This window comes from Pleurodeles waltl, chromosome 6, assembly GCF_031143425.1.
Source record: "Pleurodeles waltl isolate 20211129_DDA chromosome 6, aPleWal1.hap1.20221129, whole genome shotgun sequence".
NCBI lineage: Eukaryota > Metazoa > Chordata > Amphibia > Caudata > Salamandridae > Pleurodeles > Pleurodeles waltl.
In genome coordinates, this window is record NC_090445.1 from 969,922,827 (window position 1) to 969,950,346 (window position 27,520).

The 27,520-nt window shown below is 41.1% G+C and overlaps 1 protein-coding gene across 2 annotated transcripts in view; it reads left to right on the forward strand.

Annotated features, from left to right (window-relative positions):
• EXOC6 (exocyst complex component 6) overlaps window positions 1-27,520 on the forward strand; it is a 1,398,320-nt gene that overhangs the window by 281,393 nt on the left and 1,089,407 nt on the right. For both annotated transcript variants that reach the window (XM_069239815.1, XM_069239814.1), the window contains exon 5: window positions 14,339-14,384. In XM_069239815.1, the coding sequence (XP_069095916.1) occupies window positions 14,339-14,384 (46 nt within the window). The remainder of the gene's footprint in view (window positions 1-14,338; window positions 14,385-27,520) is intronic.

The window sequence follows — 27,520 nt, forward strand, 5'->3', positions numbered from 1 at the left end:
GTGAGTTTCAGATTTTTAGACTTTCACATGAGCATGAGGGGGTTCTTAAGGGCCAGTGGAAAGGGAAACAAGTGTGGATTGTGAGGGGGCACTTAAAACACAGTGTTTTGTAAAATATCCATATTTTAAGACCTTCAAAACGGAAACAAATGTGTTTGAGTGAGTATTTAAAAACACCAGGTGAAATGTAACAGACACCTCACATTGGCCGACTTAAAGGTCCTGTACCCAGCTAGTTGTTAAATAATATGTTTCAGTGGTTCCCAACCTTTTGACTTTTGTGGACCCCCCCTTTATCATTACAGGAACCTGGGGACCCTCACTGAATCATTATTGGAATCCGGGCCCCCCCCTGCTGGATCATTACTGGAAGCCGGGCCCCCCGGCATAAACATTGTCAATGATTTGAAACGCAAAGAGTACACAAAAAATGTAGAAACAAGCATTCATCAAACACATACACAAATAATAACACATTTTACTTACTTTGCAAGCAAATATAAATAAAAAAATAATTTTAATAGGAAGGTTAGAGCTTTTCTAAATTCAATTGAAACCACACATTGTCCATAATACATTCTGTTTCATGCACCTGCGCTGCTCCCAGAAATCGGTCTGAGGATACTTATTTAATTTTTAGCCTCCATTTACAAATTCCTTGACATTTACAATACCTTTTAAAAATGTTCATTAGACATTTAGTCACTTTATTTATATAAACTTTATTAATTTATTATTATTTACTTTTTTAAGCAGTCACGGACCCCCATGCGGAGGCTTCACGGACCCCCAGGGGTCCCCAGACCACAGATTGGGAACCACTGTTATATTTATCAGGGGTGTGTAATACCTCAAACCCCCCCCCCATACCCCACTGAAGCTACACCCCTGCATGGGTGTCCCCTGTGCCAACGAAATTCCCCAAGTGTGCACATGCCAGCATTTTCCCATGGGTTCCCATCATGTCACAAATTGCCTCCAGCATGCTTGTACCAGTATTTTTCACACGTGCCCCTCATTTTAACAATTGCCTCCAGTATACCAGCTGCAGTATTTTCCCATGGGTGCCTCTATAAGCCAAGAATTACCTTCAGTATGCCAGAGCCAGTGGCAAACTAGAAAGCATAACACCACATTCTCATTCACACTCACTCACGCTCATTCTTACTCACACTCCATCATTCATTGGCACCTACACTCATTTATTCTCACTTACTATCTTGCACTCACTCTCACTCCGACTATGAATGAATCATACTTACTCATACTCGCTTGCACTGTCATTTTCACTCATGCTCACTTATTCTCAAACTCTTTCACTCTCTCTCCTACATTCATACTCACTCTCACTCACATTCCCTGTCTCACTCACTCATACTTTCTGACTCATGTTCTCTCTTTCTCACTCATTCTGACTCTCTCCATTTCACTAACATTCCATCTTACTTATTCTCGCTCATTACCTATCACTGACTCTCTCATTTTCACTGACACACCCTCATGCTCACACATAGACACACGCTCACAAACACGCAAACACCCAAAAAAGGAACACCCACTACATACATTTAAAACATTTTTACTTAAAACATCTGCCACTGAAGGTTTTATTCTAGTTCCTGGCTCTCCATGTTTTTTAATTATACTAATAGTGAATAATAAACTTTTATTCATTAAAATTGTAGTAAAAAATGGACATAGATGAAGGTGGAGCACGACGCTCAAAAGGTCAAGATGCCTCTGTTTTCTTGGCACCGACTTTGCTACCTCTGAGGCCAGGGGTCGCAAAAGCATTGCCAGGGGTAGCAAGGGGCAAACCAGGGGTCACAACTGCGACCTCTAAATGACGTCTATGCATTTAATTGGTCCATCTTCATTTTGTTTGCAAGGCTTTATCAAAAAAGAACACTAGGAAATCCAGGATTACATCTCCTGTGTGATGTTTTTAGTTAAGCCGCATCCAGTGTTATTGATGGCGAGCAAACCATACCCACACTGGATGCATGTTGCTAAATCATCAACAATTACATTTTTGAGTGTGATGACAAACAACGCATCTATTGCCTGGGACCTGCTTTCCAAGCCCTTTGCTACCTCCTGCTGGGGTGGGACTACGTCCCCCAGAAGGCATCACCAGCTTGCAAAGGGAGGAGGAGCCTAGCGTTGTTAAGCGCAGCAAACTACAGCAGTGCGGGGACGCCCCTGTTGCCTGGGACCTGCTTTCCAAGCCTTTTGCTACCTCCTGCTGGTGTGGGACTACGTCCCCCAGTAGGCATCACCAGCCTGCGAAGGGAGGAGGAGCAGAGCACTATAAAGCACTACACAACTACAGCAGTGCAGGACGTGTCTGTTGCCTGGGACCTGCTTTCCAAGACTTTTGCTACCTCCTGCTGGTGTGGGACTACGTCCGCCAGCTGGCATCACCAGCCTGCGAAGGGAGGAGGAGCAGAGCGCTATAAAGCACTACACAACTACAGCAGTGCGGGACATGCCTGTTGCCTGGGACCTGCTTTCCAAGCCTTTTGCTACCTCCTGCTGGTGTGGGACTACGTCCCCCAGCAGGCATCACCAGCCTGCGAAGGGAGGAGGAGCAGAGCGCTATAAAGACCTACCCAACTACAGCAGTGCGGGACGTGTCTGTTGCCTGGGACCTGCTTTCCAAGACTTTTGCTACCTCCTGCTGGTGTGGGACTACGTCCTCCAGCTGGCATCACCAGCCTGCGAAGGGAGGAGGAGCAGAGCGCTATAAAGCACTACACAACTACAGCAGTGCGGGACGCGCCTGTTGCCTGGGACCTGCATTCCAAGCCTTTTGCTACATCCTGCTGGTGTGGGACTGTCACCCAGCAGCCATCTCATATGAAAATAAATTGTAGCTACTATTCCTTCTCTATATTATAAATTGCTTAATAAAAGTAATTAATACATTTTTTCTTTCAAATTATATAATTGTCTCGCAAATCTAGGTTTTTATTTTCCTTAAATTACAAAACATATATACCTCCTTTATATTCATGATACTTATGACAGTAATCAAAGTTTATCATATTCTTTATTAATTTTCATATATGTTGATAATCCAATTTAACAACTGTATTTTAATTTCACATTGTATTCTTTTTAGTGAAGTTTTTAATAATAGTATTACTACAGAAATAACTCCCTACCCCTAAAACACAGTAATAGAAAACAACACTCAATACTATCATACCTCATACATACACACTTAGACTCATTAGTGTAATAATTCATGAAATAAAAATCCTTATACGGACCCAGAGATCCTTCTGGGGGTTCCTCCTAATTCACCAGAAGCTTTGATACAGATATAGTACAGATTCTTAAATTACACACTATAGTACCTAAATTTCACCCTTTGAAGGTACAATGAAGAAAGATGAAAGTAATGACAAGCCATAAGTCCAACTTATTGTGTCAATAATAAGGCACACTTCCCATGAAGAACAGTTGATTGGATGTATAGTGGAGCACTGTGCCTACGTGCGTTTCGGTGTCACTCTTGTTAGTGGGCCACCTTCATCAGGTTGGTTCCATTTTAACAAATCTTTAGGGACGGGTAATAGCTCACTTACATCCTGCTAGGTCAAGCCATATCTACAATAATTAGCAAAAAATTGAAATTAGACCTAAACTCCTAAGTGATTCGTGAGGCACATGTCAAACTATAATCAATACACACACAAACTAAAAACACACCTGAAAGTGAACCAGTTTATAGACACACCATCACCATTTTAATTTAAGGTTGGTTGTATACCATAGTGTGACATTAATTAATATATATATACAGTGTCTCCTTATTCCCACACACCATCTGTGACTATTTAGTCCATTCTCTCACACTTTCCATAACTCAATAGGTAATAGCAATTACCTTATCCTTCCGAATTTTAGGAAGTTTTCTATCACTTCCCCTCTCCAGTTATATGTATAGGACCCAATAAATGCTTTATGGGCTTCCTCAATGGCTCACAAGCCTCCTGGGTTCACCAGAAAATAGGACGAAGTATAGAGTCTACAAGGCAAGAATTCACCATGAGAGCCTAATATAAATAGAGCCTGGCTTATTGCTTCACAGTTAATTTGTCAGTCTTTGGATTAAACAACCTTAATTTCATATATCAGCTCACTCCGATCATTTCCCTTTTATGTTGGCAAGTATCTTGCGGTCAGATTCGCTTCTGCAGATGCCATGAGTCTGCAAATCAAGAATAATACCAACATGCTTAAAGTTTTCACAACTTGAATGCCCTAACGAGCTTCTCTGTTCCCCATAGCTCTAGATCCCATAAACAAACACATGCACTGTGTATACCTGACTGCAGTAAATCAATATCATAAGGACCGGTCAGTCGTAATCAGGGTTGTAACAGCCATATAATGGCTTACCTCTTAGGACTTCTTATTTCACTGTACTATTCTCAATTTCACCGCCAATATTTCTGCCGTTCGAGGTTGCGTTTCAGTGTGGTATTTACATTGGTTAGGCCCGTGACGACATGACATATTACGTGGGTCGGAACAACTAGATAACCATACTCCATGCAAATCTGACTGCGTTTCAAAATAGTATCAGTGTTGCCAGATTTTAAAAGCCTTCTATAGCCCAAAGCTGTTGAACGACCAGCCCAAAGTAAGCCCAAATGAACCGGTCCCCGCCCAAAAAGTAGCCCAAACTTTTAACACTGAACTAATGCAGTCGTAGGCTGAAGCAAACATTTTAAAGCATAAATCTAATTTCTAATGTAAGCAAATATGTGAAACTCACAGTGCCTAGATTATTCATTGCATTACACACGCCGGGCAAGTGCTTGGTTTCAGGGCAGACAATTGACTCTTTGGATTTGTCATGTTTTGAAATGAGGAATGAGCCAAAGGATGGCAACTCCCTCGTATTTAAGGTTAAATAAGAGGTATGCTCTAGCTTTCAAACTGGTTTTACAATAAAGCAACAACTCACCGATAACAGCAAAAAGTTATACATCTTAATGGACTACCCCTCATACTTACTCAACTTTTCATGCCAAACTCAAGTTTGTGGAAAGCAGTCCCAATGCTGTTTTCCCTTTGCATTTTACAGTTCAAGTCCTGTTAATCCCAATATGTCAGCCCCAACATGCAAAGATAACATTTGCTACATTAGCTCAGTCATTAACCTATGATAATCAACACCCCCCAAATGGATTCAAAGCACACCCTTTGTTCTTTTCACTGCCTTTCAGGTGCACACTGTAGATAAAGGTGAAATGCAAGTAGCCATCTAGCATTCCTAGTGTGTATCTGCAGTCTGCTCTACTACTGTTCTACTTTCTGGACTTTTCATTAAATGGGCAGCAGACCAACATTTCACTCATTTCCTGCCTCCTTCGGACGTACTCAGGCACTACCCCTACATTTGTTTTAGCGGGCTACCTCTACCCTGGACAGTGGAGGTCAACAGGGCCCTGCAGAAACATACATCCTTGTGTGAGGTGAAAAAGGCTGTTTGTGTGAGGCGATAAACACCCTTCTGCAAATTGCTACCAGAGGCCAGAACACAGTAACCCAAACTCCGTGAACTTGAACTTAAATTATTGGTAAAGGCTAGTGTTTTGTGTCAAATGCAAGCAATGGCTACGCTGAGCAGAGCATGACTACAAGTGATGTCAATAATTTAGGCACTAAGATCATGAACAGAACCATGCAGTGAGGTTGTGCACTGACCATGTACCCTCATTTCGCTTAGCTCAGCCAATGAGACCACATTTAAACCAGGATGAGGAGTTATTTGTACACCTATAAGAGTTGTCATAGCTCATAAGATGTTGCCATTCATTTATTTTATGTCATTTCCACCAATTGATAAGATGCTTTCTTTCCCGTTGTCATTTGTCAGATAGACATACAATTTTGGTGCTATCAATATAAATTGACTGAAGGAATAATACCCAAACATTAATTTTCTTCCATCAGAGGTGCAGGATTTAGCGAGGGCCTTGTTTAAAAGAAACTTTGGGGATTTTGCTATTGTAGGTAACATGCAATACATGAATATGAATCCAATGTGAATATAAATTAAAAACTAATGAGGGCCCCTATATTTTGTTAACACACCTCAGAAATTGTTTTGAAGTCTCCATTAGTCGCTGAAACAAGATTTTATGACATATATTTAAAAATAATTTGATTTAATGAAATGCTATAAACTACATATACCAGAATGCAATGTGGAACTCAGTGAAAAACACCTTGGATTGTAGTCAAAACACTGTTACAATTTGGTAAATATGTATATAGAAAAACGTTTAATTTTTCTTTGTTAAAGTATATATATTTAGTGATGTTATGGAGTAACTCTTGATAAGTGGTGTAACTTGAGTATTTTTTCTGTTACTTTGGAGTACTTTATTTTAAGCGCCGAAATTAGCACACAGGAAACACCTGTGAACAAGGTCTGGTGAGACCGAAACGCGTCAGGGGATTCCTGTTTGTTTGTTTATGATCTCACTAATGTATTAAAAGTTAAGGTATTTTTGGCACAACGACAGAGTGCGGTTTTCTCTTGCTAAAACAGAAAGAGAATCTTGTTCTTTGAAAATATGGTTGTCCTGCCTCAAACCAGCACCACCGGAGAATTAAGTGCGCCGTAACACGCAGATCAGGACATCTTTTCTTTTATTTATATATATATATATATATATATATATATATATATATATATATATATATATATATATATATATATTCTGTTTCAGACAGCCACATACATAACTCATGCCTTAAAATAAAAAAAGTCAAGTTAATCACTGTATATTATGAAACCTTTATTAGTTAATGCACTGAAACGTCTGTGTGTAACCAAAAAGCCAGAATTAAATCTTCACTGCTGCAATGGAGAATTGTGTATTGTGCAAATGTAAGTCATTAGGTTAAACTTGCATTACTAGTTACATCTGGGAAGAGACTACCCCAAATCTCTGCACTGTAATTACACTGACAAGCCTGCTGGTGCACATCAAATGCCCATGTGTTCCTGTCAACCAGTCTAAAATCAAGTAGGTAACTTTCAAAATATCCTTATTATGTCCGGAGTTAGCCAAGACCTTCTGACTTACTTATAAGGGTGTTCAGACAGCCCCTTGAACTAACTGAACTGTTATTGAGTCATTTGCATTTTTCTTCTGTCTTTTGCAGCATACAGCATGGGGCAACGGTTCAGACCACTTCAGGAACTGGCTAACGTTAATGTTAGTGAGGGCATTCTACCATCCACAAGGAGCACATCCATATACAATGTAGTTCTCCTCAGTTGCAGGCATTACTATGGCAATATGTGATTTACGAGATCAAAAATTTGTTTGCTTTTAGCAAAATATTTTTTTAGATTGACGAGGACCCTGCAGTTTCCCCAAAGTTTTGCAAAACCCATGACAAAACAAAACTAATATCTAAGGGCTGGCAGCTAAAGCTAGACTTAATGGTGCTGCTAATGCTTGTTTGTCCAACAAACAAAGCATGCAGGAACATGTAGTTCTGTTTTCATTTCATTATGTGAATTAACATCAAAACGTCAGAATGTTCAGCGTCCTTAGGTGAAAAATCAGGACTGACTGTAAATCGCCTTATTGATATGGGGACCAGTCGACGAGTATGCAGTTGCGGTGAAGTGCTTGTTTTAAGCATCATTAGTGCAGGTGCTCAAGAGGCAAACTTCAATACCAGACCCCAACCGCTCTACTAAACACTGTTACATTCGCAGGTCCCGTCTCAAAGATGAATCTAATCCCATCAGTTGGGGAAATGTTTTAGCAAAAAGTATAAATAACACTCACATTTTTAGTTGACATATTTCTATCACACCAGAAATGACATATGACAAACGGTACTTCTAAAAAAACTTTTGCTATATATGCTCTAACCTAAATAAACATAACACGGTGTTGAGGCACTATTTGCCATCTGAGCAAAGTTATGAAGCTTACCTGAGCAATCTGAAGTAAAAATATATTCTAAATGTTTTTGTAGAACACATCTCTTTCGGGAATAGACCCGTACACAAGGCAGCGCGATTGAGTGCTTACCTTTAATCTACAACACGTGTAGACTTTTCCAGAAATTGAAGCTTCCTATAAAAAGGAACGCGGTGCCTTATCCGGGGTCCCTCTTGTGCTCGATAACGGGGACCCGTGCTGGCTCTATCTGGGACTCCGAGGCGTGAGACCGTCAGTCAGCATCAGCAAGGCCGCACCGCTCCGGTACACTGTGCCAGCCTGCCAGGTCCGTGTCTGTGGCACCAGGCGGCTGTAATTGGTAGCGCTTTCGCGCTACTAGATTGACGGCCCTCTGCCCCACTGAGAGCTATGAGCTCTCAGTGGGGCAGAGGGCCATCAATCTAGTAGCGCGCGAAAGCGCTACCAATTGACAGCCCCCCCCCTGGTGCGACACTGACTCCTGGAGTCAGTGTCGCACCAGGGGGGGGGCTGCTGTCAATTGGTAGCGCTTTCGCGCGCTACTAGATTGACGGCCCTCTGCCCCACTGAGAGCTCTCAGTGGGGCAGAGGGCCGTCAATCTAATAGCGCGCGAAAGCGCTACCAACTGACAGCAGCCCCCACACTGCACGGGCGCGGCGGCGCACACGCTGCTTCCAGCCCTCCTCCGGCTGCAGTCCCTCCTGCGCGCGCGGCGCGAGCCGCGCAACGCAAGTCGTCTCTCCTCACAGCTCGCACCAGTATTTTCGGCGGCGCCGCCCCGCCGCGATTTTTGCGCACATAGGGCTAAAAATAGCCCAACAATCGGGGTCCCCGCAATTGGTTTTTTTTCCCGCACAAATGGGAAAAATATCGCCCATTTGTGCGGGAAACCGCCCAATCTGGCAACACTGGTTGGGCTCATGGCGACATGACGTATTGCGTGGGCCGGAATAGCTAGATCTCCATACGCCGTGCAAATCTGACCGCCATCTTAAAGCGGACCGTTCTTAAAGGATATGCCATTCGAGTACACTGCTGGTATTAAGAAAAAAATGCAATATTAGACTATCTATTATGTAGTTCGACAATTAAGATAGCAAAACACCTTTTATCTTTTAAATGCCATATAGTTACTAGTTGTCTCAACCTCTTAGAGCCTGCACATGAGAACTACTCTCATCCATGACAGTAGTGTATTCTAGTAGTACAATGCAGATTTATTACATAGCCTCTAACCACACGATGCGGGCGCCACTCCCTAGTACTCATCTTCCAGATATAGGGAAGATGTATGTAAAAGCTCAGAGGGCGCTCTCTAAATATAGTAAGAAAAACAGAAGTCTAACCTTTCTTAGCTAAAACAGATAACATCTAAAAAAAGGAAGAAGGACTCCAAGATATCCCCATGGGAGGTTGCATCTGCCTGATTCAGTGTGAAGAGTCTATCCCTACACTTTCCTGAGAACAGTTCCCAAAGGAGAGTTCCCCTCATATTTGGGTACAATCCCTTTGTGGGTTTTAGGGTCACAGTGCTCTACTCTGTCCCTCGTTATGATATTTCTGCCTCCATCGATGTGTGCTAAGCTAAACCCATTTCTGCTCTTTGCATCTCTATAGCTAGGATCCTGTGTTCCAGGTCCAGTCTCTTAGCTAACCTCTCTAAGAGGGCATCTTCCTCAGAAATTCTATCTCTAGACCTTGAGGAACCTGAGCCATCCTCACTAGAGGACGGTGTCCTAGACACTTAAGGTGCAGGTTCCTCTATTTCAAGGTCAGGAGGGTCCCTTTCTTCCTCCTCAATTGGGTTGTCTTGATCCTGAGTTACAGGATCAATGGCCTCATCAGAAGGAAGGGCCAGGTCATACTCTGCAGTAGCTCCTGGAGCCTTGCACTGGTTTGAGCCTGTTTTTATTCTCTACATTTTACAGAGGGCCCTTAACTGCTTGTGGGAAAGCTGCAGGTAGGGAGTGACGTTGAGCTCCACTACCCTGTCCTCTGAGGTACTCATTATTTTACTAAAGTAGGGACCTTTTTGAGCTAGAGAGAGAAAAAACCTGACACAAGTTTTTGCAGTCCTAACTGGAGTACGTTTTTGCTATTAAGCTACAGGGATCTAACCAGGGCCCTAATAGTACTTTTAGGAATTTGAAAAAAATACCATTTTCAAAAATGCCATTTATCTAAAGGCAATTTTTGGATTTACTTGTGTAGTCACTTATTGACCAGGTGGTGTCAGCAAATGCAAAGTTGCAGACCCCCACTGCTGTTCCACCAATGTAGGAAGCTGGCTCTGTGTATAGTGCACTATAATGAACTACACTTTGCAGATAGTTCAGTGGATCCCCAAAGGCTTGCAGAGGTAGAAATAGATAGGTCTAGGGCTCTATTTGTGGTGGTGTGGACGAGCAGTTAGGCTTATCAAGGAGTTGTGTTAAGCATTTGTTGTACTCAGAGGAAATAAATGATACACACACTCAAAAAATAAATCAGAGACCAATTTAGGAAAATAACAGTTGTGTGTGTGTATATATATATATATATATGTATGTATATCTATATATGTAGAGACAGAGAGAGAGAGATAGAGATATATATATTTTATAGGGAGTCTTCAATGTTAACCTATGTGAGAAAAACAAGAATGCAGTTTTGCAGGTAAGTACACAACCTACAAATCCAGTCTTTGGGGTTCTAGGTCAACACAAGGCAAGGTTCAAATCAGCACCAAGAGTGCTCCCCCAGCGGCACACGGGTGGCCGGGTGCAGCAGTCGAATTCGGAGTTGGCTGGCCAGTGTTAACCAATGGAGACAAGGGGTAACCTATGAAGCACTGCTCACAGCTGAGAAATGCAGGGTCAGGGGTTGATCTCCTAGAGTTGAGGTAAGTACAAGGGGTCCACAATGCAGCACCAAACTTACGCCATCAGTGGCACAGGGACGGCCAGGTGCAGAGTGCTAACACAGGGTTGGGCGCCCAATATTATTCAATGGAGGAGATCAGTTTCAGAAACAGGCTCCAGGCTCTGGCCAGGAGGCCGATGAGGACAACCCACAGCTGCCCAGGTTAGTAGAGATGTCAGGGGTCAGAGAGACATTGACAGTCTAGCTCCCCAAGACCTAGGGGCTGCAGGTGCAGGTGTGTCTTTTGGTGTTAGAAACAGCTTACGGGGCATATTGTGGTTGGGTGGGGGGGGAGTCCTGGGATTGAGGCTGCAGGCGTCACCGTGGAGTCTGGCAGGGGCCAGCCCACAGTGGACTCCAGTTCAGAAGCGCTGGGGAACCTTCACAGAACCGGTGGGCCTCTTGGGCTTAGGCCGTGGGCATCAGGTGCAGAGGTGGATCCAGAGGCAGTTTCGCTGTTCTTCTGGCAGACTTCTTCTTCGAAGTTGATTTCTTTTGGAAAGGTATGCTGTCCACTGGGGTTATTGGTCTTTATCAAAGGCAGGCAGTCATTGGCTGGACAAGTTGTCTTTTGGGTGCAGGTTCTTTGAGGGCTGCAGACAGGCCAGTAGGGCTGGGGCTAAGTCAGCTGGTGTCTTCAGTCTTCGCTGCTGGGGGGACTTCTGTGTTGTCCAGCTCTTCATAGGTCGACAGTAATCTGAGTTCCACGGCTTGGGTTGCCACCAAAATACTGAATTTAGGGGTGTTACATGGAAGGCCAGGTGGTAGCCAGTGGGCTACTCACCTTTAGGGTGACTACACCCTTCTTGGCGAAGGCGTGAGTTATAGTTACCTTAGGGTACAAGTTATAGTTTGTTGAAAGAACTCTAACTGCTGAATTTCGGTGGTTTTGTACGAGTAAATTCAGAACCTAACTATAACGTCCCTGTAAACGTTGTTTTTTTTTCAGTGAATATTTGTTTTTAACGTAAAATAATTTTATTTACTATACGATATTCCATGTTCCCATAACCACCCACACACCGCACCACACACGGCCTTTGGCCATGCGCAGCTCAGGTTGGCCACAGAGCCTGTCTCCGTCAGTGGATCTATGAGTGGGTGCATGAGTGTCTGAGTATGTTTGAAAGTGGGTGTGTGAGTCTGAGTGGGTGCATGAGTGTCTGAGTGGATGTGTGAGTGGGTGCATGAGTCTCTGAGTGCCTGTATGAGTGAATGAATTGGTGTATGAATGAGTCAGTGTTTTTTTTTCAAATTTTTTTCACATTTGCAAATAACTTGTGAAAATTTGTGAATTTACTTGAATACGTGCATGGTGATGCAAAATTATTTAGAACCCATACTTTGCCCCCTAAAACACACCTATGTCACACCCCTGGGGTCAGGGTACCTTCAGCCTGATCCCTTATGCCACTTTCAATCAGTATTTTCACCCCAGGGGACCGTGGCCCTTGAAATAAAATGGCAGCCGTAACTTTCTTCTCAGGTGGTGGTCAGCCAAGTACAGCGCTTCTTTTTGCATGCCCGTTTGTGAACATTCATGAATTTTTGCAATTTATTCGCAAAATAATCACGAAGTTGTCTCTGCCAAAGATATACACATTTTTTTTCCCTCTAATTTCTCAAAAACTACTGAACAGGTTTACACCAAATAAGTGAAAGCACAGTCTGTATACCGAAAGCTAGTTTTCTGCCAACTTTGGTGTAATTCCGTCCAGTGGTTTGAGCTGTAGTCGTGTTCAAAGGTCCCATAGGAATCAACATGGGAAATGTACTTCCTCCCCTCCTTTTGTTTTTCTTTCCTCGCATGATGGATTACCCCTGAACTTTACGGGCGCAACAAGAATCACCAGGACACTTTTTTTTGGAAAATTTTGTGAACATTCCTCAAACGTGCCAAAGATATAGGCAAGTCAAAAAATGCTTTTTCTATGGAAACATGGTCCTAACTATAACTACCTACTGGCGACTGCCAGTAAGTATATATATGTGTGTGTGTGTGTGTGTATATATATATATATGTGTATGTGTATATATATATATATATATATATATATATATATATATATATATAAACTCAGCAAACAAAACAGATGAAGTGTGCACACAAAAATTAACTTTGATTCATACCGAGTCTTGATCATGGCTCGGAATGAAACCTGTCTTGGTTGGGTTTTATAGTAATTATGTTTCTCATCTCTTTGAACTTAATAAAGAGAGGCGAGATCCTGAAAGACTGTAGTTTGACATTCCACTATGGGAGTTAGCCTAGAACCTTTTTATATGGACTCATTATGCATTGAAATTTATAGTCATGGAAAGTGGGTTAGTCCACAATGGCAGAATTCAACAATGCCACCTAACGACCACATAATCAGCAGAGAACGCTCAGAGTTACATGACCTGCCTAGAGGATAGCTTTTTCGAAGGGCAGGCAAGACGAGTACAAGGCCAGATTAATGAAGAATAGATTCACTGACATGAGCCCATACAGCTGGGAATCATAAGGCAAGTAGTAACAGAGTGTCTCAGCACAGAATCGGAATTTGGACTTAATTTGTTACGTGGTTGGGACTGCGGTCCATCCACATTCTGCTCTTCTAATTAGAAATGGTGCAAGCCTCCAAAGTCAGGCCAGAGCCCTACCCTAATTTCTGACATTCTTTTTCAATTATCTAATCTTACCCTTTCGGTTTGTCCTGCTGCACACTGTCCCCTGTCCCAGCAGGACCTCACTTTTAGGAAACCTCTTCTGCCTCTGGAGCACTGCCCCTACTATGAAGAAGGCAAGCCTCCGTCTCTGCAAAGTGGCTGGATCTATGTGTGCATTGTCACTGTTTGAGCTTGAGCTGCCTTTAAACCTATCCTTAGTTCAGTGATGCGATTACTGAAAAGTCCTTATTATTGCATTATATGCTGTACATTGCCTGCAACATTCTTTGAAGGAAAAGCTTAATCCCCTGAGTCGGAATTGCTTCATTCTACATGGTTTTAATTGATTTTATTCGCTATGATTTTAAACACCCCAATTTTACAAACAATGTTTTGCGTGAGAGCCAAATCTATCCGACAAATTGTATTCAATTTCAGCTTTCCTGTCACCATGATGTAATGTACGTGTTTGTTTACATTAGGCATGCCCGATTCACCCTATGATTATTTAAATTATAAATAAGCAGCCTGCTTCATAAACAATGGATTATAAATGCCAACATGTGTCTCATGCATTTAACTGTGTGAAACAAGTACTAGTTATTAAACAGTACAATGAAGTAAATGTGTCATCACACCTAAACTAGTTTCTGAAGATTTAATAGGTGGATTATAGGTATGTGCAAATTTTTTCTTTTATTTAAAAATACACCTATGTACCTGGCAAAAGTAAAACATTAGATTATTCTAATCTGCGTGTGTTAATTGGAGGCCATTCCTATGTTGTATGACATATGTTTTTCTTTTCCACTAGCTTTGGAAATGTATAGCAAATTAAAGGAGCAGATGAATGTAAAAAGGTAAGTCGCATTCACGGTTATAAAATGTATGTTTCATTTGTTGCATTTTTTCCAGAATGTCACAGACAGCTATCACCTCACATTGTGGTCCCTAGTTGTTGTTCCAAGATCCATGGCATATTGAGGCACCAAAATGAAAGCACTGATCTTTTTAGCATTTCAGCAGAGTTTTTAACTATGCCTGAAATGTGCATGGGCATACCCAACACTAGTTTCAGCCCTGCCACTCAACCAGGCCACATTTCCGAGGGCATGTTAAGTGCCAAATATTTATTCACCCTAGAAGGCACTCCCCTTCACGCATCTTTGATTTGCAGCAAAAGGGGCCCCAATTAGGTGAATTATGGGGTTATTTTTCCTGTTTCTCTTTTACATAACTGGTGGCACATGAGCCAGACATGAGAAGAACATCGCCTGTATCACATACACCACATTCGACTAGGCAAGCGCAAAAGAGAGACTCTAGCAACGTCTAACCTGTAGTTGGAGCTCGTCAGCCTGGGAATTAGATTTTGGGTGGGAAGGTGCAGGAAGGATTAAAAGGGTAATGTGCTGGGGGGGGGGGGGCGGATTGTGTTTTTATTTCGATAATATAGTGGAACAGAAATGTTTAACGCAAAAATAATCTGTGAACTACCAAGGTGGGTTCAAAAGGATGTACTATGAAATGCAATAGCTGCATACCGGGGGAGTAGTCATAATTGATCAGGAATAATCCGGGTATAATAGTAACTAAAGAAATAAACTGGCCAGATAAGTTATCCTAACAACTATCTATAGGTCCAAACTTATTTCAAAGTCTAGCCACGTTTATAGTTGTGGGGAATGTCATCCTAAGGCCTGTAGGTATACTAACTACATTCAGTCATAAAATTGTTTCAAGAATGTTTGGGCTAAAAGATTCAGGGCAAATTCGTTTCCCAAAATAGCAGTATACTCACTATGGTCTGAATAATCAAAGCACTGCTCAATTGGACAATTTCCTCTGCTTAGCTGATTTAGAAATACTAAGCACAGAAATGTCCGCCTCTGTATTTTCTGAAAATGCCCCTGTTAGTTTATTATGTTGGCTATAAATGCAAGGGAATAAAATAAATAGACACAATTTGTTAGAAATGGGGTCTCTAGTTGGCAGTCAGTTTACACAGTGTTCAAGAAGGGACCCTCACACTAGTCAGAGTAAGAGAGATACACAGCTCAGATAACCCTTGCTCATCCCCTTGGTAGATTGGCGCAAGCAGTCAGGCTTGTCTCAAAGGCAATGTGGAAAGTGTTTGTACCAACACATCCAATAACACAGTGTAAAAACCCCACAAAAGGACCCCAAACCAGTTTAGAACAATAGCCAATATTTATCTAAATCAAACAAGACCAAAACAACACATATCCAACATACACCAGCAAAGAAATTAAGTTTTAAAGTAAAATGAGTCCATAGAAATCAATAGATGCGTTGTTTTAGTACAAAGTACCTGGCATGCCTCAAAAATAAAGCTGCATGGGCGAGTGTGCGTCAGAAGAGCAAGCGTTGCATTGATTCCTTACTCGCAAGTGAGGCCGTACGTCGATTCTTTCTCCACTGGGCAAGCGATACGTCGATTCTTTCCTCACAGGGAAGAGATGTGTTGATTTCCGGGTAAGCAGCCTCGGGTCTGCGCAGTGATGGTGCAGATGTTGACGTCTAGGGATAATGCGTGGAAAATCCGGGCACACTGCAGTGATGAATATGCGCTGAGCTGGTGATGCATTGATTTTACCAGCGATGCCTCTATTTTTCAGTCGATTTTTGCCGCTCAGCTCCAGGTCTTGTATTGTCTCCTTTCAAGGACCCAGGGACTGGATGTGGCACAACTTGGCAGGGTAGGGGTCTCAGCAAGAGATCCCAGGTGCTGGCAGCTGAAGTCTTTGATGGCCCTGAGACTTCAGAACAGGGGGCAAGCTCAGTTCAAGCCCTTGCAGAATCTTTACAAGCAGGATACACAGCAAAGTCCAGTCTTTGTCCTCTTTAAGGCAGAAGCAGCAACTCAGGTCAACCCAGCAAGTCACACATAGCAAAGGGTTAGTACTTCTCCTCCAGCTCTTCACCTTGGCAGAGGTTCCTCTTGATTCAGAAGTATTCTAAAAGTTTGGGGTTTTGGGTCCACTACTTATACTCATTTCTGCCTTTGAAGTAGGCAAACCTAAAAGGAAAGTCTCTGAGGTTCACAAGATCCTGCCTTGCCCAGCCCTGGCCACAGACACACTCCAGGGGGCTGGAGATGGCATTGTGTGAGGAGAGACACGGCCCTTCTAGGTGTAAGTGTCAGCACCTCCCTCCCCACTCTAGCCCAGGAGACTCATCAGGATATGCAGAACACTCCTCAGCTCCCTTTGTGTCACTGTCTAGAGGGAATTCACAAACAGCCCAACGCTCAGTCTGACCCATACGTGGATTCCACAGGCAGGCAGAGGCATAGATTGTTAAGCAAGAAAATGCCCACTTTTCAGAAAATGTGGCATTTTCAAACAGACAATCTAAAAGCCAACTCTACCAAAAGATATATTGTTAAATTGTGAGTTCAGAAGACCCAAACTTCATATCTTTATCTGCTTCCAATGGGAAAACTGCACTTAAAAGATATTTAAAGGCAATCCCCATGTTAACCTATGGGAGAGATGGGCTTTGCTATCCTGAAGTCCGAATTTGGCAGTATTTCACTATCAGGAAATGTAAAAGACACCATTACATATCCTACTTTTTTTTTAACACACTGCACCCTGCTCATGGGTCTACATAGGGCCTACCTTAGGAGTGACTTACATGTAGTAAAAGGGAGGGTTTGGGCCTGGCAAGTGGGTATGCTTGCTAGGTCGAACTGGCAGTACAAGACTGCACACACAGACACTGTAGTGGCAGGTCTGAGACATGTTGACAGGGCAACCCATGTGGGTGGCACAATCAGTGCTGCAGGCCCACCAGTAGCATTTGATTTACAGGCCCTGGGCAGCTCTGGTGCACTTTACTAGGGATTTACTAGTAAATCAAATATGTCAATTAGGGGTAGCCAGTCTTAATCACAATTTATACAGGGACCACTTGCACTTTAGCATTGATCAACAGTAGTAAAGTGCCCAGAGTACTGAAACCAGCAAAAACAAAGTCCAGCACACATCCAAAAATACAGGAAGCAGAGGCAAAAAGACAGGGGAAACCACGCCAAGGATGCCAGGTCTAACACAATTGGAGAGCCAACCTCTCTTCTTTTGGAATTTGTAAAGTACTGCCTACCACACTCAAATTAATTTTTAGAGACTAATCTAAAATCTGCAAACAGTAGTATATGGGATAGTTTCAAAGCCCTCTTGAGAGACTTGTGGGTTTCAAAAAGAAATAGAGAAATATATTGGATACACAGGTGCATTTCAACAATGAAATACAATTAAAATTATCTACTACTTCAGTTATCTCAGATCCTAACCAAGAAACTAATAAATTAGTGGAGGGTACTGGATTAAGCATTAATAACTATTGAGCCCAGAAGGAAATCATTAAAAAGGTATTTCAAGACGTAGTTGAGTAAGATAATAAGGATGGGAAATTCTTAGCTTGGAAATTAAGCAAGCAAATAACTTTATTTTTAAATTTGTGATGAAGAAACTGGCTATTTTGAAAAAGACAAGGACAAAGTCAGTAATATTTGTAACAATTGTGTAGGAACCTGCATTTATTGGGATACCTTAATCCCTAATATGAAAGACATTTGTTCTCCAAATTGTTGCCCAAGCAAAACCAAAGTGTATTCAAACCTATTAAGGAAGAAGAAATTCGGGAAGCAGGTTCATTTATTGCTACAGGGAAAGTTCCTGGCCCAGATGGCCTGTTGGTTGAAATATATAAATCTCTATCAAAGGAGATTAATTCCCCTCAACATATAATGTTTAATACAGTTCTTCATGAAAGGGAAATTCCTCTGTCTTTCAAAATTGACATCGTAGTTAACTGTCTGAAACTTGGTAGGATATCATTAAGATGTGGCTCCTATCAGCTGATCATATAATTCAATGTGCATTTTAAAATATTCATGAAAATAATATTGTCCAGGTTGGTGGTGACTGTTAAAATAATCATAGATACAGTCAGGTAGATTTAATCCTGGATAGATTCGTAGCTGCTAATGCTTTCTCTGGGTGGCCATACATTATGCTACCAATGTTAACTCTCCATTAGCCATCTGGTTTCTACATGCCAAAGAACTCTTCAATATGCCGAACTGTGTATTTTTTCATACACTGTTCAACAGCTTAATCCTTTTTTATTTAAATTAAGGCTCTAAGGATTAGTTAATAATGAATTAAGTTGAAGTGGGGGACATTCAAATGAAAGGCGGGACTGGGTTGGGCTGCCTGTTGTTGTCTCTTCTATGTGCTATGTTTATCAAACCCCTATCTAGACAGATTTGCAATTATCAATTAGTCAAACCTGCTGCTGAAATGCTAATCACTGAAAAAATCTGACACTATGCAGAGAATATAGACCATTCTTAATCCTAAACCATAATCGGCCTGGAATTGAAACTATAAAAACGTTTTTCAGATCTCAGTTATAAAATAAACCCTTCAAAGACAGAAACTCTATTGATAAACCATAATGCTGCAGATCTACCCTGGGAATACCAAGGTATGAGAACTTCTTTCCTCATTAGATCTCTCATACACACTTCCCTTATCTTTAAGCCACTTTTTAAATTTAAATTATGAGCGACTAAGCACCAAGAGTAAACAAAATGTTCACTTAATTTCTCATATTCCATTTTAGGATAATTACAATGATCATCTTGCTGCAATGTTTATTTTTCAGACATTCTATTTCTATCTAAAGTAATTTTTCATTAACTTAAAATACTTCATGATAAAGTCATTTATATGGGGATATAAGAGGCCCTGGGAGATAAGAAAAACTTACTTTGCCATTAGAGAAGAGCCGGACCTAGAATTATACTACCTTGCAGCCTCTCCTACAAATCAACAAATTTAATGCAGTATAGTTAAAAGACATAACAATTGTTAGTTTAAGGGGTTACCCCTGCAGATTAAAAAAAAAAGGACATCAGATTTCAAGATATTAAGAATTTATGTCAGATTTATGCACATTGTTTCTGATGTGTTAAAACTGAGAATAATCAGGATTACTTTCTACTATGAAATAATAAATCTTCACCAGGTTTCTGGCAAGCTCTCCAAAAGGTTTTGGGTATTTAGACAACTGTTGAATCAGAGAAGCTTCCTTCGAGGAACACTATAACAAAATTTTATATCGAAATGAAATGCATTTATTTTAATTGACTTCAAAAGAGAAGCTGCTCAATTAAAATGGAAGAGGGAAAAGCCTGTTATTTTCAAAGAGGTACTTTTCCGCCCATCAGAAGAAACTACATCTAGAATGTATAATCAGTTTCTTAATGTGAAAAATGTAAACAAAAAAAATTAGGACAGCTTGGGGAACAGACCTCTGTCTTCAGCTCTCAGTGATAGAATTGGAAATGGTAAATAAGGAAATTCATCACCCTATAAACTCAAATCTCCACCATATCCAGAAGCATCTAGATTATAGATTCTATCTAACCCCAGCCATTATTAGTAAATTCATAGATTCCACACCAGATATTTGTACTAGATTTATAACGGTTTGGAGGGCAATATAGGGTATTCTTTAGCCAATGATCATCATATACCCTTACTGGGGAGGTGTAGATCCCCTGGGACCTTTATATCTCTCCTTTGGTGACCAGATTATGAATTGCAATGAAATGAAAATCTACACTAACCGCTCCAAAGGATGAACTGACAAGGAAAATGCAAATGAAAGAATCATTTCGTAAATGAAAGGAATTGGGTGCCATATTTGAGAAGTGGTAGGGTCTGCACAAGAAAGGGTTTTAAAAGGGTAGTAAATAATGAAACCTGAAAATAATTAGTGTATTGGTTATTCCTGTAACTGAGACAATCGAATCATGGGATTATTTATACTCTTGATCTGCATAAATGAAGTCTAAGGGCCTCATTACGACTTTGGCAGTTGGGCGAGCCGACAGCCAAAGCCGTGAGGAGGAAGCTGCTGTCATACCGAGCATACCATAGAGCAGATAGTGCGCATTCCGAGGTTGCTGGCGGGGGGGCTCCTAAACTGGGCATACACAGTGCAGGGGCCCCCCTGTGGACCCCAGCACTGGCTTTCCACCAGCCTTTTTATGGGGGGACCCTGTGATGAAAAGACTGGCAGAAAAGAGGACTCGTGATCAGCACGGCAGCGCTGAAGTCAGCGCCACCGTGGCTGACCACGACTGATTGCCACTACCCTGGCGGGATCCATGATCCTGGCAGTGGCGGCGGTCCCACCACCAGGGTCGTACTCTGGTGGTCGGACTGCCAGGAGTGCAACCACTACTGCGGGTTTGGTGGGCCTCGGAGTGCCAAACTCATAATTTGGCCCTTAATGACTTCCTAAATAAAAAAACGAATTGACCAGGCATTGCTGCAGAGCCTTAATACACACTAATGTTGCTGTTCTCTACCCTGCCTTTGATATTTATAGAAGTATTTCCAAAAAGAACAAGGCTTTATTACCTCAATACCAATAAAAAGAGCTTGGGAAAGAGCTGCGAGATAAAGGTGGTCATTCTCACAGCAGTTATTAAAGACGTTTCCAAGGTTTCATTGGACATCATGCTCGTAATGAAATATCAGTCCTTAGAGGCAACACTCAATGGAAAATCATAATTTCTTGGATACGTTACATTATCTTTTCTTTTCTTTTTCTTTTTTTTTTCTTTTTCATGATCTAATGCAGTCTATGCCTGAATAGATATGCTAACTTATGTTTTTTGTTTGCCAAATACCACTGTTTATCAGTGGAATCCTTGTTGAGAAGAGGTTTTCTTTACACGTTTGTTTGACCTTTAGTTGTGCTTATTAGATAACAGCTCACTAAGTGAACTTCCTGCCTTCATCATGGTCTGTATGTGTATGTCAGGAGTCAACAGGGTAGCCATGGTTTGAGGATGACAGTAAGAACGCCTGTGAAGTTATAATCCTTTACACCTGAGGTGGATGGGGTTCCTTGAGTAACAAGCCAGTCTGGGTCAAGGGCAGGACTTCTGTGTCGCCACAGACAGCAGCAGGATTTAAGCATTATGAAGGTTTTAGGAAGCTAGCTGCCAACTTATGTGTTGTATTGGCTCTCTGCTTGTCGCTAGTTTGTTCACTGTTCCTTATCCTCAATCTTTATTTTTTCTGTTTACAGTTCCTAGGTATTCTCACTACTTTGGCAGTTGTTTTGACCTTGGGATTGGCTGTCATTTTGTCACACTTTCCTTTTACAGTACCTCCAAACTCTGACCTCTTTGCCTGTATGCTGACCTTTCTCTGAATATTCTGTTTTGACTTTGTTGCTGTGTTTTTCCTCTTTCCTGTTCCCTGATCAAAAGAGCCCTGATCCATTTCCTGAGTTTTGTACTTACAGGCTTCGCCCCACTTAGCTTAGATTCACTGTGGTTAGTCTTTTTCTAAGCCTGTGAATATAAATGCTTATTATGTGTTGATTCTGAATATTATCTTAAAACCAGTATTAAAACAGTGCAGATACTTCCCCTGATAATTTGGTAGTTCTATTACTGAGAGTCTTTGTGTATATATCCAGGCTGCAACCAGAGACATAACACCTGAGAGACATGAACCAAAAATAAGTAGGTGAGCTGCATCTAACTTTCACAAACTTGTTTCCCTTCCCCTCCTATGTCTGGCTTTGTCTGGTACGTCATTCTTATTAAGAACGCGTCACGCTCTGAGGAATGAGATGGATTGTCATTAAAATACGTCAGAAAACATTCTGAAACCTGACTATGTATGGGTGTTTTTCAAAAAAAGCAGATGCTTTCAAATAGCCGTAGGTGGCTGAACTTTGTTAGAAAATATGTTTTCCACCCTTCAGTTATTGAAACACCTATTTTCAGACCTTTAACTGCAAATCTGTGAGCTGGTTACTTGTCCTCTGTCACATTTAGCTTTTGCTTTAAAGTGTATCAATACAGTTTTAAACCATGTCATGCATGTGAGAAGTTTTTCAGACTGTAGATACAAGCTACAGTACTTAATCTTCTTATTCAACCCTCATAGCCACGGTGTTTTGCTCTGAGCCTTGTGAAAAAGAGGTTTCTTCTGCTGACAATAACAATGATTGTAACTGCAATCTATTTGGCTTTTATAACACTTCTAAACGTCACATTCCAAATAAAAAAGCACAAGAAACTGGCTATGTCCATTCACGTTGAGTAAGTCATTTTAACAACAACAATACAAACATTGCTTTATCTATGGCTCAAGGAGATTGTGATGTTCAGAATGTATTATATACATGCAAGGGGGCTCACTTTTGGCAACTACACTCATTAATAATATCTTTTATTCGGAAACAGAAGTTCCCTGCCCACTTGGCCGAAGAAGAAAGGACCTTTGACGTGAGTTTAGGATTAATCAAGGGCACAAATCCTATCCTTATAAATAACACTTGCATCATTGTGTGTGTGTCCATGATGATATTTTGATGTGGGTTTCAAAGCTTTATTGAAAGTCCTTAAATACTCAATGAAAATATCAATACAATAAGGAACAAAGCATAAAGCTCTTTCCATATAAGTAAATCTGTATTCTAAGCTAAGGTGATTATGAGTACAAACTGATTAGAAGCCATAAAGAGCTCTTAGTTCAGATGTGAAAGCATTAGTCTATTTGTGAATCATAAACAGAACTTCCCCAAAAGAGAGGTTCAAGATACTCAGTAAACTTTCAGAGCAGCATAGAATCAGGCAAGGAAAATGAAGAATCTCTGAGAAGTGTCAGCAAAGGTTCCGCAAAGGGTTTGGACAGGGCCTGAGAAGGATCTCCGTTTCTACTCAAATATCCCGTAGTTTTATTAACTCCTTATAACGAACAATTTGACAATTGTTGCAGCAGGTCATCGTCTTGTCCAATCAGACAGCAGTCTCCTCATGGGAACAGGACAGCTTCCGTCAACTAAGCAAACTAAACAAAGAGCATCCTAGGCATAAGATACACATGTACTACAAATTCTAACATAATTATCATTTTGGTTAAGTTGCCCAGCGATTCTTTCTATAAGACAAAATCAGCTCAGGGTGAAAGCAGTACATTACTGTATGAAATCATTCCCTTTCCCATTCGCTTCTATTGACAAAACGTATTCATAAGGAAACACTCTACAGGAATTAAACTAAACATTTTAATACATTATTCTATTCTATAAAAAGTATGCAAGTGAGAAAGATGAAGCATAATACTTTTTGTCTTAACTCACATTTGCGTCAATGCAAGTTTACAACTTGAATTCCAGAACTCGGTCAGTGTAAAAGAGAACAGAAAAATGCATTAGTCTGTAACTTTAGCTAAGTACATGCGACTGTGGAACTTCTTATTCAGCCCTCATGGCTACATCATTTTGCTCTGAGCGTTGCTAAAAGAGGTTTCTTCTGTTGACAATAACATTGATTGTAGTTGAATTCTATTTGCCTTTTATAAAAATTCTAAATGACACATGCCGAATAACAAAATCACCAGAAACTGGCTATGTCCATTCATGTTGAGTAAGTCATTTTAACAACAAAAATATTAACATTCATTTATCCATTGCTCAAGGAGTTTGTGATGTGTAGTATTTATTATGTTCATGCTTGGGGGCTCACTATTGGGAACTTCACTCACTAATTTGATCTCTTTTTCGGAAACATGAAGCTCCCCACCCACTGGGCCCAAGAGGAATGGCCCATTGACATTAGTGTAGACTTAATCAAGAGCTGCAAATCAACATCCTATCATTATAAATACCATTTGCATCATTTTGTGGGAGTCAGTAACTAGATTGGAATGTGACTTTCAAAGCTTTATTGAAATCTTTTTAGTGTTTATTTCTTCATTGAAAATCATCGTTAGTCAATGTCAATATCAATACAATACAGAACAAAGCATAAAGAACACTCCATATAAGTGCATTCCAATTCTAAGTTAAGGAGAGTGCGAATAAAAAAATTATTACAAAGCATAAAGACCTCTTAGTTCAGATGTGAAAGCATTAGTCTTTTTGTAAATTATAAACAGAACTTCCCATAAAGAGTGGTTCAAGAAACAGTAAAGTTCCAGAGCAGCATAGAATCAGGCAAAGAAAATAAACAATCTCTGAGTGTCAGCAGAGGTTCTTCAGAGAGTCCGGAAAGGGTCTAAGGAACACACATCTTTATTAACTTCTCATATCTAACAATGTGTGAATTGTTGCAGCAGCTCATCGTCTCGCTCAAGCAAACAGCAGTCTCATCATGGAAACAGGAAAGCGTCCGTCAACTAAGGAAACTAAACAAGCAGCATCCTAGACATAAGATGCAAATATTCTACAAAGTGTTATATGACTATCAATTTGGCTAAGTTGCCCAGTACTTCTTTCTATAAGACAAAAACAGTTGAAGGTGAGAGCAGTACATTACTTGAGGAAATCATTCCCTTTCCCATACACTTCTATCGACAAACCTTTTGATAAGAAATACTCTATGCAAATTAAATCAAACATTTTAATACATTATTATATTCTATGAAAAGTATGCAAGTGAGAAAGGGTGAGGCATAATACTTCTTCTATATTCTTATTGTCTAGACTCACATTTGCATAAATCTTGAATTCCTGACCTTGGTCAAGGTAAAAGAGAAAAGAAAAATGCATTAGCCAGTAACTTTAGCTGACCATATGTGACTATTGAAGCTTTCTGTAACAATTTGCATTTATTTGCTGCATCTCGTGTTAGGGCATTCACATTTCTTCTAAACATCAATTGTAATAATCGTATTTAATTAAAATACCTTCACAACCTCCACCGTCTGATGGTTTCTAACCATTACAAAATTTAATTCACAGCTGAACTCATAGCTCACTCATCTTCAATTGAGTCTTTTCTGTTTCTTTTCAAGTTCCTCCTTTCTCTTAGGTTCTGATACTGCTCATTTTTACGATCATTCAATTCTAAATCTTTCTTCATTCTTTTATTAATTTGCCTGCATTACAACTTTTGCTGCAAAGCCTTAATAGCTTTATAGACTCCTGATGTAGGCACGAAACAAAACACTACAGTGAATACATGTATTAATATAGCTTTACTGATTCCTCCTCCTGTTGTTGCAATCCAGTTACCTATTGCAGAAACTCAGTTCGTGGAGCTTTTTTACTATACTAGTGGTTTCTAAATGTTCTAGGTCAAGCTTTAGATCAGAAATATTCTTAGCATACTCTGCAATCTTCTACTCTTGTCAGGAATGTATAAACAGCAATTTTCTAATTTAAGCTTCTTACAGGCTCCGCCCATTTCTGCGAGTAAAATATCTAAAGCATATCTGTTTTGCAACTCCATTGATCTAATTGCTTTTAGCTATGTGTTTTCAAGTAATAAAGCTCCAGATGTTCTGGTTACTTGTTTGTCCATGTTGGAAATGGCCCTTTCTGTAGGGTCACCCCGCCTTCCTCCTCCCCTTTTTGCTGAATTCGTTTTTGTTGGTTTTAGGACTCTGGGCACTTTGCCACTGCTTATCAGTGCTAAAATGCATGTGCTTGTTCCCTAAAACATGGTGACATTGGCTTATCCACAGTTGGCATATTTAATTTACTTATAAGTCCCTAGTCAAATGCAGCACATGTGTCCAGGACCTGTAAATTAAATGCTACTAGTAGGCCTGCAGCACTGATTGGGCCACCCACTTAAGTAGCCCTTTAAACATGTCTCGGGCCTGCCAGTGTAGAGCCTGAATGTGCAGTTTCATTGCCAGGTCGACTTGACATTTAGAAACTCGTGCCAAGCCTTAAACTACCCTTTTATTACACATAAGACACCCCAAAGGGAGGCCCTAGGTCGCCCATACAGCATGGTGCTGAGTAGTAAAAGGCACAATATATACTTTTTAATTTGACCTGTCCTACTAGTGACAAACTCCCTTATTTGTTTTTCACTACTGTGAGGCCTACCGCTCTCACAGGATAGCATTGGGGATTTCTTATTACATTAATCAAGTATAATCCTGATTGGAAGGAGGTAGACCTGTCATGTTTAGTACCTATGAAATTGTAATGATAAATCCTCTTTAATGATAAAGTCAAATTTATCATTACACTTTTAAAAATGCCACCTTTAGAGAGTTGGCATTTTTCTGCTATTAGCCGTGTGTGCCTGCTGCCTTTCTCCAATACATGCCTGGGGTGACAGCTGGGCCTTGTGCACTCCCTCTAGACAGCCATGCACAATGGGAGATTAGGTGTGACTTGATTGGGGTTTATGGGCAATTAACTGGCTTGATGGTGGATGGAGCTTAGCACTGCCTCACTTACACTTGAATAGGCTTGTCCTGTCCACTCACAATAAGGCTTAACGACTATGCATTGTCACTGCAGCCAGCTTGGGGCCAGGAGAGGGGACGCAGGACACGTCAAAGACATGCCTCCAGAAGCTTCTCCCACCTTCCAGAACCAGGGCACCAAAGGTATAACTACTGGACCTCAGACACCACCACTTCAGTACACTTCTGGACCTGTGGCCATGCTTCTAGGTAGAAGGACTGCTGTGCTGCTGAATGGGCTTCCACTCTGCTGGACTGCTACATTACTGGACTTCTGCATTACTATGCTAACCTGTGCCTGCTGCCCTTTTGCCTGGAAGTGAGAATGACTGGACTCCAAGGGCCAGCTGACTGGCCTCCTGTTTTCTGAAGTCTCAGGGTCACAAAAGACTTCCAACCAACATGCTCCTGCACCTGGACTCTGCCATCTGTGAGCCTGCCCCGCCGATTGGAGCCACTCCAGTCCTGGACCCTTAAAAGTGGGCCTAAGGTACTGTGCCCTCTGTGGTCCTCACCGGAACTGCCGTGAAGCCTTGCAAAGCAACGCCGCATAGATTGCGCATCAGGATTTAAGGATCTGCGTTAAGTGGGCCTGAGTGGGTCCCTCTATCGAGGTCAGGCTGAACTCTTGACTTTGTCCCGTTCCAGCTCGACCAGATAACCACGGTTGGCATTTTGTGCTTTTATGCTCTATTTTCACTTACATTTTTAAAATGGCA